At 42.8% G+C, this 12,099-nt stretch overlaps 1 protein-coding gene across 3 annotated transcripts in view; it reads right to left on the reverse strand.

Annotated features, from left to right (window-relative positions):
- Positions 1-12,099, reverse strand: part of LOC135901063 (Fanconi anemia group I protein-like) — an 87,947-nt gene that overhangs the window by 63,249 nt on the left and 12,599 nt on the right. For all 3 annotated transcript variants that reach the window (XM_065430751.1, XM_065430744.1, XM_065430734.1), the window contains exons 4-8: positions 10,398-10,483; positions 10,141-10,308; positions 2,008-2,131; positions 1,850-1,923; positions 1,654-1,774 (exon numbers count right to left, since the gene is read on the reverse strand). In XM_065430751.1, the coding sequence (XP_065286823.1) occupies positions 1,654-1,774; positions 1,850-1,923; positions 2,008-2,131; positions 10,141-10,308; positions 10,398-10,483 (573 nt within the window). The remainder of the gene's footprint in view (positions 1-1,653; positions 1,775-1,849; positions 1,924-2,007; positions 2,132-10,140; positions 10,309-10,397; positions 10,484-12,099) is intronic.

Consider the following 12,099-nt stretch of genomic DNA (forward strand, 5'->3'; position numbering starts at 1 on the left):
AGTGAGGGGGGGTGCTTAGATTAGAAAAATCTAGAATGACTCCCCCCCCCCCGCCTTCTTTTCACTGCGACATCACGACGAGACGGGTGCGATAATAACATCCTATTTTGCAAACATTCAAAAGAAAAATCGGTGGACACAGGGAATCCACCACTTGTGTCGGATGCTCGGTTACTATCACTGCCACTCGAGTTCGTCGCACAGCTTGAACCGCCGCTCTCGGTATCCCACAGCTGGTCGTCTTCCGTTCCGTCGAAGTGGTTTGTGATCGAGCAGTTCTTAAATGATTTGACCACAACGTCCACTTGGACCCGCTTCCACGCGTCCGAAATCCACATTTTGATGGTTGATGGGGACACTTTCTGTAGCTTTCGCCATACATCCGCACAGTCCGGCTGTCCGCGTACACGCGCCGCGGACGCCGTTCCACCTCGGCACTCCGACGGCTCCGGCTCGATGACAGTGTGAGCAAGCGCGCTTGGCACCCTTGGCTACGCGCGCTTCCTAGCAAATAGGGGGGTGCTTAGATTCGCATGCAAACTTTTTTCCCAATCTTTGCGCGAAAATAGAGGGGGGTTGCTGAGAATCGGGGGGTGCTTAGAATCGTGAAAATACGGTAGTAATAAAATTTGGTTCCAATTCTTATATACGTATTCTTTCTTCTCTCTCGTAGGAGTAATGACTGGAACAATCTGCCACCCGAAGTTCTAGAAAGCACTGATCTGAATTTGTACGCTCGTGCATTGCTTGCACTACCTTAGTAACACTTCTATTTTATTTATTTTATATTGTGCTTTGTTCTAATCCTCCATGCAAGTTCATGACTGGATTTCTCATCACTTTTATAAGTGGACATGCTCTCGTGTACATATACAATACTGTACTCGACATTATAATCATTTTAGGTGGTATTTGTAGGTGGTATTCTCGGCATAACATTATGGAGTTGCCCTACTTAGTATTTGACATTGTGTTTCTGTTTCATCACTTCTGATTATATTATATAAGTGGTATTTGCAGTTGCTGTAGCACTATATCACTTTGTTTTACGTTGTATTTCATTTGGGCTTTTGTTCTGAACAATTGATCCCTTTTTCACTGCATTTTTGTAAGCTCAACATTTCATATTGCTCCTTTGATACACCAAAATTTTCCGTATTGTGTTACTTCAAATGTACCATCCACTCCTGCCTAAAGTCTGGCATTCAAAGTGGCACCATTTTTTTTTTCATAAAATAAATAAACAGGGTTGCAGAAGCCTCAAATGCAATGACACTATGCAAATAGCTTTGTAACTGTTTTTTGCAAACCTTTAGTCACAAGGTGAGATAAGACTTCTTTACCAATCCAGTAGTTTTTGTTCGACACTCCTGAAAGAACTTGGATAAAAGTGAGCAGCTATAGACAAATATTATATTAGATAATTACACACACCAATGTACAAAGCAAAAGCCATTATCAATCAATTTGGCTACCTACAAATTACTGAAATGCCACCTTCAGAATAAATGCAATTCAAAATTGTTGATATATATAATCATTTCAGGAATGAACTGTATGGAATGCCACAAGCATTGTGGGTATATAAATATCTTTTATTACTATTATTATTCAAACTTTCTATTTTACTATACTGAAGAAATGTCAGCTCACCTTCAACATTTTAATAAAAAAGTTTATGATGGTAGGGTTCTGACGTGCAGCAAAAACAATGTGAAGAACTACAGTGGCCTCTGTCTGTTCAAGGTTTTCCTTGCCGTTCACAGCAGATGCCCTAGAAAAAGAATACTTATCAATTGTATTTATCAAAAAATTTTTATGAAATGCTACAAATGACTGCAATATATACCGCAACTCTTCCATCTCCATGTCCTTTTCTCTGAAGAATTTAACCACAGACTCTATCAGTATTTCAGTGCACTCCTGCAAGATAGGACAGACATTTTATATGCACTTCATACCCTAGTCATAAGAAAGAATGGCAGATAGATAATATAACAAACATACTTGGTTGGAGAACAGCAGGAGTTGGTACACAAGGGGAGGAACTTCAGCTAATTCAAGGTTTGGCAAAACCCTCATCATTTTTGGAATGGCCAATTCAAGTTCTGATGCATCAAGCGGAATTTCACTGAAAGTGAGCATAGAACACCACATTCTTCAAAGATTGTTCACATTCAGAAATTTATTCACGGTATTCCAACAACGGCCATTAGGGTCCTCAGAAATGTGGCTTAAAATGCCTTTGGAGCAAGTTGCAAGTTTCTTGAATTAACACACACTCTAGAATTAATGCACAGTCGGAATGCTGCGCTCTCCGCTGTCTCCGTTTCTGGGGTGTATTCTGTAAGAGTCCACCCAGTGAACTGTCCAATTTGACCAATGCTGATTGGCTAGAACTCTTGAGCAAGAAGGAAGCATGCATCCACAACTTTACTTCTTGCTCATACAGCTCCAGCCAATCAGGGGTGGCCATAATAGACAGTTCGCTAGGTGCACTCTTACAGAATACCTACTGTGGCCTAGCTTGCCACAATGGCATGATGCAAGTTTTCTCAGCCAAACGTGCCTCTCTGCAAATTTTATTTTGTGCTTTTCTTTCGCTCTTCGTGTACTGCGTGTATTCCGACAGCATATTTCTCCATTTTTTTTTTTCGAAGGTCTGGTTTTTCGAAGGTCATTCTCTGGTTGTCCAACAGACAATCCAGAGCAGTGCACATTATTTGGACGTCTGAAAAAAAGCCATTTGGACATAAGCTTAAAACGGCCTCCAGACATTTATATTAATGTTTTGTTGGGCCGCAAGAATATAGCACATTTCAAGACAACTCACCAGCGCAGCTCATCTAAATGTTCTTTTGGGAAAGGGAAAACTGCCACCCACCAGATTATAGCATGAAGCTACAAAGAAAGCCCATATGGGTTTCTTAGGAAGAAAGATTCGCAGTGAAGCAAAAACGCACCCTGGATGGGTTTTTCCTCAACTGTGAATTGTCCTTTCTGAGAAACCATTATGGGTTGCCTTTGTAGCGTCGTGCTACATTTGGGTGGATGACAATTTTCTCTTTCCCAACTCTTCCTCCACCTTGCAGGATTTCCCAGAACTGATTCGCCAGATATTACTTTATATAGCAGAGAAATCTCTTACGTGCTTATTTGAACAGTTCTAGAAAGGTAGCCTACTCCAATATGTGAAATGGGCGTGAAAAAAGCTGATTTTCTATTTCTAGAGATGCATAATACCAATTAAGCTTACTTCATGATAATTACTGTTCAAACTTGGTGCTAGGCATCAATTTAAAACACACACGCATCCTTCCATGCCAATTGTTAGCATACTGGCTTTGACTACTCTATAACACTGTCTATTGGGCATGCAAGAAAATTTGAACTACATAATCACAAGATAATCTCCAAAATAATAAGGGCAACACTTGACTTCAGTCAGCCAAGAGAACAGGCTGGCTTCAGGAAGGGATACCCCACAATGGATTACATCCATGTCATCAATCAGGTAATCGAGAAATCCGCAGAGTACAATTAGCCTCTATATATGGCTTTCATAGATTACAAAAAGGCATTTGATTCAGTAGAGATACCAGCAGTCATAGAGGCATTACGTAATCAAGGAGTAGAGACTGCTTACGTAAATACCCTGGAAAACATCTACAGAGATTCCACAACTACCTTAATTCTCCACAAGAAAAGTAAGAAGATACCCATAAAGAAAAGGGCCATGCAAGGAGACACAATCTCTCCAATGCTATTCACTGCATGCTTGGAAGAAGTACTCAAGCTGTTAAACTGGAAAGGCTTAGCAGTGATGATCAATGGTGCATATCTTGGCAACCTTCGGTTTGCCAATGACATTGTTCTATTCAGCAGCAATGCAGACGAGTTACAACAAATTATTGAGGACCTTCACAGCGAAAGTGTAAGAGTGAAGTTAATGATGTAATGATGCAAGACAAAGATAATGATCAATAGCCTGGCAAGGGAACAAGAGTTCAGGATCGCCAGTCAGTCTCAACAGTCTGTGGAAGAGTATGTTTACCTAGGTCAATTAATCACAGGGGACCCTGATCATGATAAGGAAATTCATTGAATGATAAAAATGGGTTGGATCGCACACAGCAGATGTTGCCAGATCCTGACTGGAAGCTTACCACTATCACTGAAAAGAAAAGTGTACAAGCACTGCATTCTACCAGTGCTAACATATGGTGCAGAGACTTCAAGGTTGACAAAGAAGCTCGAGAACAAGTTAAGGACAGCACAAAGAGTGATGAAATGAAAAATGTTAGGTGTAACATTAAGAGACGGGAAGAGAGCGGTATGGATCAAAAAGAAAATGGGAATAGCCGATATTATAATTGACATTAAAAGAAAAAAATGAAGCTGGGCAGGCCATGTAATGCTTAGGTTAGATAACCGGTGGACCATCAGGGTTACAGAATGGTGACAAGGGTGCTATGGGGTTACATTAGGGTGCATTACAAAGGGTTACATTAGGGTTGCTAAAGGGAAGTGCAGTCGAGGATGGCAGAAAACTAGATGAGGTGATGAAATTAGAAAATTAGCAGGTGCAAGTTAGAATCGGTTGGAGCAGGGTAGGGGTAATTGGAGATTGCAGGGAGAGGCTTTTGTCTTGAAGTGGACATAAAATAGGCTGATGATGATGCTGATGAGTAAGTAACAACAAAAAAGTCATTTACTTTAATAAACATCTACAGAAAAAGCTGCAGAACTATACATTTTCTGGTGGGTAAGAACAAATACTACACAGCTATATTAGAAATTTATTGCTTCTTTATGTCATTTCACTAAATGCACTAAGTTAAAAAAAATAACATATAGACAATGTTTTCTAACACCTTTCAGGAAAATTGCATGCTGCCGCAATTAAGTTATGCCGCCTAGCTGTCTTGATGCTTCAAGTTATGTTGCCTGCCATGATAATGGAAAGCAAAAATCACTGTATAGTGACATAGTGAAATTTTAAGTTTTTTTGCAGCTCCGCATTTCTAATGAAATCTAGTAATAATGGAAAGATTAACAAGAAAGAGCAGTTAAATCATTTGAAAACAGAGAAGATGAAAAATTTTAAATGCTGAAGCTATGAAAAGGTTCATTATCACTTGAGGAAACCTCAAGGAGAAACAGCTTTCTTGTACAGCTCCTATTTTCATGTGACACCTTATTGCTAATGCTAAATAAAAATCCTTTGAAAAAAGTTCTAGTGATTCTTTTAGTACTCGCACTATCTAATTTCCCGGCACTCGGGGGGGCGGGGGGAGCAAGGTCGAAGAGGCATACGTGGCTCGTTAAAAGGATTAGAAAAAAAAGGAATAATAAAGAAAGCAAAAAAAGCTTTTGCAAACAACTGCTACATTATGCAGCAAGACCCTCTGATGGAACCCGCAATAAAAAATCGATGGATCCCACACACTGTGGGATTCGATGTAAGTGAAGTTTTGTATGCTGTTTGCTTTGATTGAAGATAATTAGCGGAGATGTTGGAGGCAAACGTGTAACTTCTTCAGTGTTCAGTCCAATACAAGAGCGGTGAGTCGATGTTACAACGTACCTTGTGTGCACCACTGCTGTTTGTCTGCGGAGTCCACAGAACTCACAGGAAGGCATATTTCCTTGGGGTGTTATGCGTCATTGTTTATAATGTCTCAGAAGGTTGAGCATTATCAGTGCCTCACATGGCACATCGCATTATGGCAGAAGTGTTAAACTTTAATTGAATTATGTGGCTGCACGTGATTCAATATAATTGTATGTATATATTGTATACATACATTTGCAGTCTGCATCATGTTTTGCTACGTAGTAAAGATGGTCCTGTTCTGCGCGACGCTTCTTTCGGGCCTGGTTGTCCTCAACGCTGAGTGCATACTTTAGAGCCATTTTGCTGGCATGTGTTTACGTGCTTCTTCTACATACATAGCCAGCATGCTGTTGAGACACCAGCTCCAAATGCTCTCTTCAGCCTATGGACGGTTGTAATGTTTATACTATCACAGCCCAGAATGCAACCTGCACAGCCCAGCACCCGCATTTATTTTTTTTTTTTTTTTCCGCATAGGAAAGCAAGCAGAGCATGTGCCATGTGCACAAACTATGCAACGCTGTCATGGGGCTGCCGGCCAGGATGCGTAGACACAAGCACCACCTGGTAGTGTTGCAAGAAACCCAGCAGCGCACGTGAACAAGACCTAAAGCCCCTCAATCTCCCAAAGTAGCGCCATTCACTTCTCTCCTCCTCCGCTCGGCGCGGCCTCGACGGTGGCGCCGCCGGCAGTGGGCCTGCCGTAGCAGACGACGGCTAACACACTACGGGAGGAAATCCGCGGAAAAGTTCGTTCGAGTCCTGCGGAGCAGTTTTTTCAATCTAGATCTTGCTTTGTCAGTCGGTAACTGGCCTTAAGAATGTCGTGTCGGATTTGCGGAAGAAATAGAGAAAAGCACCATTATTCAAGGCGTATTTAAGGCGTAAAGCGCGCGCACGTTGAAAGTTCGTGTTGCTGAAACACGACACAAGCACGCGGTGTGCTCAGACACGCGAGTAATTACCAGAGTTTCAGGTTTTGACAGCGCGAAAGTATGTGCACGTGGTTTCGTAGGTTAATTTACGTACCTGCAGGATGCTTTTGTTCGGCCGGCGCGTGAGAGATTCCGACTGTCTGCGGTCAGCAATGCCTGGCAGCAGGGCCGTTTCTGTTCCGCGCCTTTTACAGATGTACTTAGCTCATGCACAGGTTGTGGTGGCCATGAGCAACGTTTTCACACATAGGCGGTATAGATAATTTTAACAACTTACCAGCATATGAAATCGTTATTTATTTATTACAGTGCAAATGGTTAGAATTTGATAGAAAAGAAAGAAGGAACTTGATGGGACAACTGGAAAGAGGTTCAGAAAATAATTATCCCCCTCCCTCATTGGCACCAGCAACACTTTTGTTGAAGTGCTAATTTTATCTCTGTATACTACGTGCGTCTGTATTCTTTTGCGTTGTAAGTTTTCACAAGGAAGCAGTGTTGCGTTAACTGGAACAGTCAAGGCACACAAGACAGAAGAAAAGTTGATTCTTGGGTTTTACATCCCAACACCACGATCTCATAAGGCACGCCATAATGGGGGCTCTGGATTAATTTTTTTTGCAGCTGGGGTTCTTTAACGCACCCCCAATGCACTGGACACGGGCCCGTTTTGACACGGGCGTCAAAAGAAGAGGTTGGAGGAGCCGTGTCACTTAACAAAGCCGCGCGTTCTTTGCCACTTGCTCGAAGTCAGCCCGCCCGATCTTGTGAATCCACACTTTTCTTCGTTTTGCGTTGCGCCCAGCGGATGGTAAAACAAAAAGCTTTTTGCCGTCACTGGGTCTGTTGTGGCAACCGTAGGCGCAGCAGCACGGCATCGCAATTAAGCACTCGGCCCTAACACATTGTATAAAACTACCGCGCTCCTTCAAACCGCCTGCCGTACTTCGTCGCGGAGGCCCAAAAATGGGGGTCGCAGGCCTAAGATTGGGGGTCGCAGCGCGCTGGAAAGAAAAGATATACAAAAGCGCGGCGCCTGCTCTGCGCCGGAAAGAAAAAAATATACAAAAGCGCGGGGCCCGCTTTCACGTGACACAGATTGGCCAATGGGGGAGCGGAGGAGGCTGGGGCGACAGGAGGAGTGGAGGAGGAAGCGCCTGGGTGAGCGGGGTGGCGGAAAGATCTAAGAATGGCGCTACTTTTGGAAAATTGAGGGGCTTTAACAAGACCAGGAGGTGAGCGCCATCTGGTGGTGTTGCAAGAAACCGAGCAGTATGCACTGCAGGACCATCACAGCAGTACCCAGAAAGTCGGGTGAAGAGGCAAAGAAAGCTTCGCTTTAATATCACTGTAAAATGGCATAACCATGCCACAGCAGAAAAGCACACAAGAAGTGGACGGCTGGGCTCTGGTCTATGCCAAACCGACTTCAGCCAGATGGTCGAGTGCCACGCCGTAGCAGAACAGCGTGAAGCACCACTGTCTTCATCATTCGGAAACAGACATTGCTGTTGCTGGTGGACGATAGACCAGCTATATTTCTAGGGAGCATACTGGTCATTTCACAACAACTGCATGCACAAAACGAAACAATCATTCCGTACATGTCACTTCGAGGATAAAATTCTTCTGTTGCCCTTCATTTATGGTATGGCCATACTACCATCTAGCTAAAAAAGAGTGAAATAAGTACCAAATTATACCAGGTCAAACACTCACAGTGTCACAATAGTATTTAAAAATTTCCAGGTGTTAGCAATTAACCTTGGCTTTGTGGAATTGCCATATTATTCAGACTACAGAACATGATCAACTAAGTAATGAGGAATTGAATAGAAAAATGTTGCACTTATGAATGTATAGTATTAGATTTACTTATGCTGCACGCGTGTGGTATTTGATTGTTTGAACGAGGCACGTGGGCACCATCAATCGAGAAAAGAGGAGAAAGAACGAACTGGGCTCACACTGTGAATCTGAACGGTCGGCACTGCAACTGCGGTTGTAAATACAACCTGTAAATAGCTGCTCATCTTACTAACTCGTCCTTCGCGTAAAATTGTGGTGGAGGTGAAATGTTCCCCGTCCTCACCACGGAGCTCCGAAGCCGCCGCACCGTCGTCTTCTCAGCCATGGCTTTCGATGGCCACCTACACCTGCGGCGCCAACTCCAATGTACGTTACAGTTCCTAGTCTCAGTAATCCTGGGACATTCTCTGCCCAAAATGATGTTGACGACTGGCTCAGCATGTATGAGCGTGTTACCTAAAGCCACCACTGGGACCCTACCATCGTGCATGCCAATGTGATCTTTTATCTGGACAAGACACTGTGCGTCTGGTTTCACACCCATGAGATCGAGCTCTCTGGCTCGGACATTTTCAAAGAGCGGTTTCGCGACCTATTTGGCAACCTGTCAGGTTGCCAACAGGCTGCAAGAAAAGAGCTTGCCACCCGTGTCCAGTCGTCAATCAAATCGTATGTCTCCTACATACAGGAAGTGCTCACACTTTGCCAGAAAGTCGACGAGCACATGACCGAGAGGTTGACAAGGTGAGCCATATCCTAAAAGGCATCACGGACAACGCCTTCGATTTGCTCGTCTATAATGACGTTTTACCATCGACGCCATTGTCAAAGAATGCAGCCACTTCGAGGTAGCCAAAAGCCGCCGCCTCGTCCCACAGTTTTCCTGGCTCCCAAACAACCCTGCCACGTCCTCTTCCTCCGCTCTTACCGCCACACGACCATTTCAAGAGAACGTCACACGTATCATTTGCCGCGAGATTAAAGCGGCGAGTCCGGCCCCCCTTCATCCACGACCCCCTAACAGTACCTTTGACAAAGCGGCCCCCACTATTTCCGTTATTCAAGCAGTTATGCGGCAAGAAACTGCCAACCTTGGCATCCCTATCACCTGCTCTGTCTCCCTACCTGATTCGGCACCCATTCCCATGTGCACAACCTGTAATGACCAGTATTTCGCTCCCAGACCACGCAATCCTACTGAATGGTGAACCCCAGACGACAAACCGATCTGCTTCTGCTCCCACCGCATTGGTCATGTACCCCGCACCACCACTACAATGTTACGCGAAGGACTAGTCAGTTAGACGAGCAGCTATTTACAGGTTATATTTACAACAGTGGTTGCAGTGCTCACCGGTCAGATTCACAGTGCGAGCCCAGTTCGTTCTTTCTCCTCTTTTCTCGAGTGATGGCGCCCACATGCCTCGTTCAAACAGTCAAATACCACACGCGTGTAGCAATATGGAGAAAAGCAAGATGAGTGCATGCAAAAATCAAACAATAAATTTTACATTTACAAACAAGAGCAGAGCACAAAACAATAGTAATATGCACCACAAGACCAACTGACACCTGACTAGTCATCATTATAGTGAGAATCCCAGAGAACATGACTAAGCCCGACCACTCCTAGTACTGTAAGGTATCGAAAACGGTGGTGGTCAATCAGGTTTTACACTTTTGCAATGCAATTACTTCGGAAATAACAATTGCTACTACTCAGGTGCCACAAAATATAATTTGTGTAGTGCATAGGCACAATTCGAAACGACAACAAACCTGAGAATGCGCGCCAATGGTGTGGCCCATTTAGGTTCCCATGGGCAAGAGCAGAGGTTGTCTACAACCAATTTCTTAAACTGCCCGCCAGACAGCCTGTCACCTCTTGCAGAAACAGTATCACTCTGAGAAATACTTGTCAATAAATCCGGGAGTACCTCAAGCCACCTAAGTGCAGAGCAAATGCAAGCAATGAATTTCGAATGTTTAAACCTCTTTTAAGAGACATAACAAAGAAATAGTTCTCCCTCACTTGCCTTCTGTCCAAAGGTGTTCCTTCCTTTAAGGAATCAAGAAGATCATATACAACAGCTGCGCGTGTGCTTATGGACAAGTTATTCACCTGCAGGAAAGAAAGTTTCAAATTTGATATAGGTAAGTAATAGACTAATTTTCCTGAACTGACCCTGTTTGCACAAGGTTAAGGAAGCTTGCTTCACCTAAGGCATTACAGGTGCCATCAGAGCGACAACTCACAGTACATGTAAGGTTCCAAAAAAACATATACAACTATATCTCCATACTTTATGGACAAGCTGGATAAGCCATAGACAACTTCCTCAAAGTAACAGACTTGCATTTTAGTAATGCCACAAAACATCCCCCCCAAAATAGCTGATACTTGTTAACCATGACAGGATAAAGGGACATTAAAGAGATAAATTGGTTGAGCTGTATTAGACAATTACATTTCTCCAACAAAAAAAGGGGGAAAAAACACACTCTTACTGCAAGCAAATGCTAGATAGGCCAGAAAAGATTAAAAAAATTAAATATGGCTGGCAATGCTGCCTTGAATTTCTCATACCAAGTTCCCGTGACATTGTGGATTTCGACTGCGTCTGCCCAGTTCTAGTTCATTTTTTATCCGTAAAGATGGAATACATTGTATTCTAGAGGAGCAGAACATCGCAAGTTTTGAAAACTTTTGCTGTGCCACAACGGCTCAAATACAATAGGATACTATGAAATCTGTGATGTTACATCAGCATACCATCACTAATGTTTTGGCAAAAAATTAAGGAAACAGAAGTTTGGCTTGCAGTTTCTCTTCTAACAATCAACATCTTACAGTAAAATAATGACAAAATTTTTAAAAATGCTTTAGCAACTTAAACTGATTTAGTGTTTCTATTTAGTGACCCTTTTACTTTAGACAACATAACATATAGCACTCAGCAAGCATTGAGTTATGCAAGTATTTTTATATCAGCTTCAGGATATTATCACATCCTTGTCTATAACAGCCAAGTACCCTTTAGGTAACTCTCTGTAACATGTACCACAAAGTGGCGATTGCAAACAATAGTCGTCAAGCTGTTGTTCTTCATACTCTGGCAGGTAATACACTGGCGGCAGTGTTGTTCAAAATCGAAAGAAATTGAATGCAATCTGTGAACAACCAAATGTTTCAGACATATCCACAATTTTCTCCCTGAGTGACTCCTAGAAGCCACATAAAACGAAACACTTATTCAGGCTAAACTAATATTAATATAGAACTTTCTTAAAACTCTCGCTGTATTTGTTTAGCAAAAATTTGGTTCATTAGCTAAAAAGAAGGTCAAACTTCCCTTTCTGTATTTCATATACAAAGCATCGGTGCAATCATGCCACAGTGTAATATCACGAATTTCACGGCATTTTAGAGCATGTGCATCCTTTTTGAGTAGGACAAGTGTAATGGAATCACCTAATTGTTTTCTTAAAAATTTATGAATGCAATGTAATTTGTTTTATTTAAGTAATTAAGTAGCCTCAAACCAGGCACGTACGCAGGATTTTTTTTCGGGGGAGGGGGGGGGGCAACCCAAGGTAACTTTTCTATGCAAATGAGGTGGAGGCTACTTTTACTAGTACAAATGTGAACAATGTCCACCATTTGCCATAAAGACGAGTAAAGCCGCAAAAGAGAATTGAAATAACGTGTATCTCACAGGTACGCCTGTGAGCTGTACT

The sequence above is a fragment of the Dermacentor albipictus genome, chromosome 1 (assembly GCF_038994185.2).
Source record: "Dermacentor albipictus isolate Rhodes 1998 colony chromosome 1, USDA_Dalb.pri_finalv2, whole genome shotgun sequence".
Taxonomy (NCBI): Eukaryota; Metazoa; Arthropoda; class Arachnida; order Ixodida; family Ixodidae; genus Dermacentor; species Dermacentor albipictus.